This window comes from Chlorocebus sabaeus, chromosome 1 (genome assembly GCF_047675955.1).
Source record: "Chlorocebus sabaeus isolate Y175 chromosome 1, mChlSab1.0.hap1, whole genome shotgun sequence".
Lineage (NCBI taxonomy): Eukaryota > Metazoa > Chordata > Mammalia > Primates > Cercopithecidae > Chlorocebus > Chlorocebus sabaeus.
In genome coordinates, this window is record NC_132904.1 from 122,234,084 (window position 1) to 122,240,083 (window position 6,000).

The window sequence follows — 6,000 nt, forward strand, 5'->3', positions numbered from 1 at the left end:
TGGAGCCCCTCGTCTGGCTGAGGACCACTGGGTTGGATTTGAGAAACAGGGCTTCACCTGCTGCTGTCTCTCTTCTGACCCCATCCTCCTAGGTGCGAAAGGGTTTCTGGAAACAGCCTCCCCTCATCTGGGACGTCAACCCTAAACAGATTCGGATTCTCAACCCCTTCTTCATGGAGATTGCAGCTGACAAACTGCTGAGCCTGCCCGTGCAGCAGCCACGGAAGATTAAGCAGGTGCGATGGGAAGTCGGGTCCGAAGGTTACGGTCCTGGGTGGGATGTAGGAGGGGCGTTCCTGTGGGCTTAGGAAGCCGTGGAAGGACCCCATAACAGAGGCAGTAGTTTGCATTTTCCCTCCAGGAACACACCTGTCATTAAGGTTGTTGCCGCAAAGGGGAGTCCACACTCTGGAGAACCAAGGAGCGTTTACTGAGTGGGGAGGGATGGGGACGGCCTGGATCTGGTTTAGGGGCTGGTGTGAGAGGATGATTTTGGCAGGCGCTGGTCAGAATTTGTCAACTGGGGAGTTGCTGGAACAATCAGTGGTCTGATCTGTGGAACAACTTGAGCCATGCGGTTACTATGAGATATGCTTCATCTGTGATCTTATCTTGAAACACTGGTCTGAACGAGTTCTAAGAGTTGGAGTTTCAACAGTTTGTCTTGCATGTCATGGTTTGGGATGGTGTGTCAATTCAGGGAGTCAATGCAGTTTTGCAAGTTATGGGTTTTTGTTTTGTTTTAGAGATAGGGTCTCACTCTGTCACTCAGGATGGGGTACAGTGGTGCAATCATAGCCCACTGTAACCTCGAACTTCCAGGCTCAGGTGATCCTTCTGCCTCAGCCTCCTGAGTAGCTGTGAGACTACAGGTATGCACCATCACTCCTGGCTAATTTTTAAATTTTTTTTATAGAGATGGGGGTCTCACTGTGTGGCCCAGGCTGGTCCCAAACTCCTGGCCTCAAGTGATCCTCGTGTCTCAGCCTCCCAAAATGCTGCGATTACAGGTGTAAGGCACTGTGTCCAACCATAGGTTATGTGTTTCTTCTTTTTAACCTGATGTCCTTGAGCCATAGCAAGTTATGGTTTTGAGTGCAGTGCCCTGGTAGTCTTCAGCTGGTGGGCTTTAACCCACTGTGTAGCTTCCCAAGTACTTCCACCCATATCCTGGAGCCCCTCGGGGAGGCCGTGTGGGACGGTGAGAGACAGGTACCAGCAGACACAGGTATAGCGCTTGGCTGTGCTGTGTACTGTGTGGGGCTTGGCAGGTCAACTGCTCAGAGCCTTGTTTTTCTTGCCTGTATGGTGGGATAATATCCATAATGACCTTTTAAGGCCTGTTGTAGGATTTTAAAAAATAATAATGATGTAAAATACCTATTCTGGAGACCGACACACAGGGCCTGGTCTTTAAATATTTGCCAGATTTTGAATAAATGCTTTTATTGTTTACTGAGCATCTCCTGTTATTCCATGTTCGGTGGTGAATAGCTGCTTTTGTGACTGCTCAATGCCAGGCCCCGAGTCTGCATGCTTGGTGAGGAGGTTGTGCTCCTTGCCCTACAGGACCTCAGTCCAACAGAGTAAGAATGTAGCTTGCACTGTGGAGTGATAAAATTCCACAATGGAGAGTTGTTCCCAATGTCGTGGAATCTCAGAGGAGGGACAGACATCTGTTGAGAGATGTCTGGGAGGCTCCCCAGAGGAGGTGATGCTGGAGCTGGGTCTGGAAGGATCAGGCAGAGAGCTGGGGAAAGGCATTTGGCCTGAGCAGGCGGCATCTCCAGCACTGAACTGTTCCAGTACAAATGGCACTGAAGGGCAACAAGGAGGAGTTTCATGCCATGCATAGGATTACAGATGGAGAGGAGGCTGGAGAGGGAGATGAGAGAGGGCCAGGACCTGAACCCACCTCCTGGCGGTGGAAAGGGAAAAGGAGGAAATGGACTCAACATTGTATTGGTTTTTTTTTTTTGAGACTGAGTCTCACTTTGTCTCCCAGGCTGGAGTGCAGTGGTGCCATCTCAGCTCACTGCAGCCTCTACCTCCCAGGTTCAAGCGATTTTCCTGCCTCAGCCTCCCAAGTAGCTGAGATTACAGGCATGCACCACCACAGCTGGTTAATTTTTGTATTTTTAGCAGAGACGGGATTTTGCCATGTTGGCCAGGCTGGTCTCGAACTCCTGACCTCAGGTGACCTACCTGCCTCAACCTCCCAAAATGCTGGGATTACAGGTGTGAGCCACTGCGCCCAGCCTGTGTTAGCTTTCCATTGCTCCTTAACTAATACCACAAGTTTAGCGGCAAAACAGTACCCACGTACTGGCTCATAGTCCTGTAGATGAGAACAGCAGGGTTTGGTCGGTTCTCTGTGTAGGCTGTCACAAGGCTGGACTCAGTTTGTCAACCAGACAGTTCTCATCTGGAAGTTTAGGGGAAAATTTTGCTTCCAGGTTCATTCTTGTGGTTGAAATAATTTGGTTCCTGCAATTGTAGAACTGAGGTCCCTATTTCCTTGCCGGCTGTCAGCTGGAGGCTGGGGGCCGTGCTCGGCTCTTAGAGGTGGCCCCCATTTCTTGCCGTCCAGCCTCCATCTTCAAGCCAGCGATGGCACAGTAGATCCTTTCTGTGCTTCAGATCTCTGACCTTCTCCGCTTCTGGTCTTGACACCCAGATTTAAACGTTCAGGTAATTAGGTCAAGCCCAGCAGGACAGCCTCTGCTCTTATGTTCAACTGTGCCATATAAAGTAACGTCACATAATCGCATCATATTCACGGGCTCCCTGCACGTGCCAGGGAGGAGATTACACGAGGGTTAGGGTCACCGGGGCTCTCTTACGATTCTGCTTTATATGTTTTACAAATGGAATTGAGAGATTTCTGACCAATTCTGGGTTTCAAGCTTGGATAGCGTTGGAGATGGTAACATGTTTAACTAACAGAGTGGCAGGAAGAGGAGGAAATTGGTGAGTGTAAGGAGCCTGTGACCAGGCAGAGCTGGCTAGAAGGCCATGGAAGTGTGTCAGCCCAACTGGATGAGATGACACACTGGTGGTGAAAGCAACAAAGGTGGAAAAAGAAGGCCCAGCCAGGGAGTGGAAGATGAGAAGACAGGAGAGCTGCGAGAGGGAGAAAGCTGGCGTGTCGACAGGCCTGATGAGGTCCAGGAATGGCTCCCAAACGGGTATGGGCAGCTGAAATTGTGTGCAAAGCAGGTTACTGAAGCTGAGGAAGGCGAGGTTGGAGAAGTGAGAATATCAGGCTGCTCATCACTGCGGATGAACTAGGCATGAGCAAGTGAGGTCCTTAGAGCAGCCAGTAAGGTGGATGGGAAAGGTACTGCTGTCCTGCGTTAAAGAAGGAGAGGCCAGGCACAGTGGCTCATGCCTGTAATCCCAGCACTTTGGGAGGCAGAGTGGGCAGATCGCTTGAGCCCGGGAGTTCGAGATCAGCCTGGGCAACATGGTGAAACCCCATCTCTATAAAAAAAAAAAAAAAATACAGCGCCACCCCCATAAAGGGTCGCACAGCTAGTGCATGTCAGAGCCCCCAGGTCTTCTAAATGAGGTCAGGCTCTCCAAGGAGGAGGACAGAACACTTCCTTTCCTTTGAATGAGTTGCTTAACGCTTTTGTAAGCCCCGGTTTTCTCATCTGTAAAAGGGGGCTAATAATAATATGTACCTCCAAGTGTTTTTGTGAGACTGGATGCGATAATGTCTTATGGTAGGTAGGTAAAATACTAAATATAGTGTCTGGCACATAGTGTTTAAAAGGTAACTAATATGATGATAATGGTCATTCTGATTGTTAGTCTTATCTCTAGAGGCCCCAGGCCTCCCCCAAGTGTATGGAGCTGGACCATCCAGAATGGTAGCCACTAGGCACATGTGGCTATTTACTTATTTATAATTGTTTATTTTTAGAGATGGGGGTCTCACTGTGTTGCCCAGGCTGGAGTGCAGTGGCTTTTCACAGGTGCATTCTTAGTGCACGACAGCCCAGGACTCCTGGGCTCAAGCAGTCTTCTGACCTCAGCCCCCTGAGTTGCTGGAACTATAGGCATATGCAACCTCTGCACCCAGCACATGTGGCGATTTAAATTTACAATTTAATTAATTAAAAATTAATAAAATAAATTCAGTTCCTCAGCTGCACTGGCCCCATTTGCATGCTCATTAGTTCATGGCTTGTCTTGCTGGACAGCACAGATGGAGAACATTTCCACGACTGCAGAAAGTTCCAGTGCAGAGCGCTGGCAGAGATGACGGTGGGAGGAGCAGGGATCCCGCTAACGCCCTTTTGCCCCTGTTCCTCAGAAGCCCACCACAGGCTTGTTGGCCATCACGCTGGCCCTCCACCTCTGTGACTTGGTGCACATTGCCGGCTTTGGCTACCCAGATGCCTACAACAAGAAGCAGACCATTCACTACTATGAGCAGATCACGCTCAAGTCCATGGTGGTAAGTGCCTAGCTCGTGAGCACGGTGGGGCAGGGGGCGGATGGGCGCTGGGAGCAGCGCTGAGACCCAGAGGTGGCTCCTGGAGTCAGAACTGGAACCGAAGCATCTGGACTCCCTGGCCAGCATCCTCCATGTTCAGCCACATGGATTTTGTCTTCCTTCCAAGAACCAGCCTGGGAAAGGGAGCTCCCAAGAAGTGTGGGGCCATGGGGAGGGGCAAGGAGACTTTCCTGGGGACAGAGAGGTCCCTGGGAGTCCCTCAGTTTATTTCCTTGGCTGTCTCCACAGGGGTCAGGCCATAATGTCTCCCAAGAGGCCCTGGCCATTAAGCGGATGCTGGAGATGGGAGCCGTCAAGAACCTCACGTCCTTCTGACCTGGGCAAGAGTTGTAGCCTGTCGGTTGCCTACTCTGCTGCCTGGGTGACCCCCGTCTGCGGCTGTGGGGGTGCCTGGTGCCAGTATGACCCACTTGGACTTACCCCCTCTTGGGGAGGGAGTTCTGGGCCTGGCCAGGTCTGAGATGAGGCCATGCCCCTGGCTGCTCTTATGGAGCCGAGATCCAGTCAGGGTGGGGGTACTGGAGCCGTGGGAGCCCGGCCAGGGCAGGGGGCTCGTTGCTGTGGCACCCCCTCTCTGCCAGCACCAAGAGATAATTTAATGGGCTATTTAATGAAGGGGTAGGAAGGTGCTGTGGGCTGGTCCCATGCATCCAGGAAAGAGGCCAGTAGAGTATTCCGCCCACTTTTTATAAAAACCTACAGTGATGGCCCCACCAAGGCCTAGACACAGCACCGGCCTCCCAGGAGGGCAGGGGCATTGGGAATGGGTGGGTGCCCTCCAGAGAGGGGCTGCTACCTCCCAGCGGGCATGGGAAGAGCACTGGTGTAGGGGTTCCACCGAGAAGGGGACCTCATCTAGAAAAGAGGTTACAAACCTACCATTAAACTATTTTTCCTAAAATGGAAGCAGTTGTGATGTCCTGTGTCCTTTCAGGTGGGGGAAGGCATGGGATGGGGTGTAGCAGTGGGCAGGCTTGTTAGACCAGAGCAGGGCATGATCACTTGGGAAATAATTACTTATTGAGTCCAGTGTTGGGTGCCTGGTCATGCATTATCACCCTGGCACAGCAGGAGAGCGAGTGGTGCTCGCAGCAGCCCTGTCTGCAGACACCCAGCCTGGCACCCTGCATTCTGGGTTACTGCCCAGAGGAGGGAGGGGCTGGAGGATGCCAGATGAGAGTGCCAGAGTCCTCTCCCACCTTCCTTCCTCTCTCCCCCACCATTCTTCAGTTACCCAAATCTCATGCTTGGGAGGTACGTGTTTTAAGGACAGGGGTGGGGTCAGACAAAGAAAGCCAAATTTCCCTTCTCAGATTAAGTGGGAACCAGAAAATGGAGTTTACGGAAGGTCTTGCCAGCAGCCCAGGCTGCCAGGATGGGGTGGGCAGGCCTGGAGGGCAGCGTCAAAGGGATTTGGCAAGGCCTATCAGCCAGTGGCCGGGCCAGGGGATGAAATGGTTTCTTTCCTGGGTCTT

General features: G+C 51.8%; 1 protein-coding gene across 6 annotated transcripts in view; it reads left to right on the forward strand.

Moving 5' to 3' along the window:
* The window catches only part of ST3GAL4 (ST3 beta-galactoside alpha-2,3-sialyltransferase 4), a 59,919-nt gene extending 54,488 nt beyond the window's left edge, over positions 1 to 5,431 (forward strand). For all 6 annotated transcript variants that reach the window (XM_073022210.1, XM_008021453.3, XM_008021454.3 and 3 more), the window contains 3 exons: positions 93 to 236; positions 4,322 to 4,465; positions 4,754 to 5,431. In XM_073022210.1, the coding sequence (XP_072878311.1) occupies positions 93 to 236; positions 4,322 to 4,465; positions 4,754 to 4,840 (375 nt within the window). In that variant the 3' untranslated portion in view covers positions 4,841 to 5,431. The remainder of the gene's footprint in view (positions 1 to 92; positions 237 to 4,321; positions 4,466 to 4,753) is intronic.
* Positions 5,432 to 6,000: the final 569 nt, after the last annotated feature.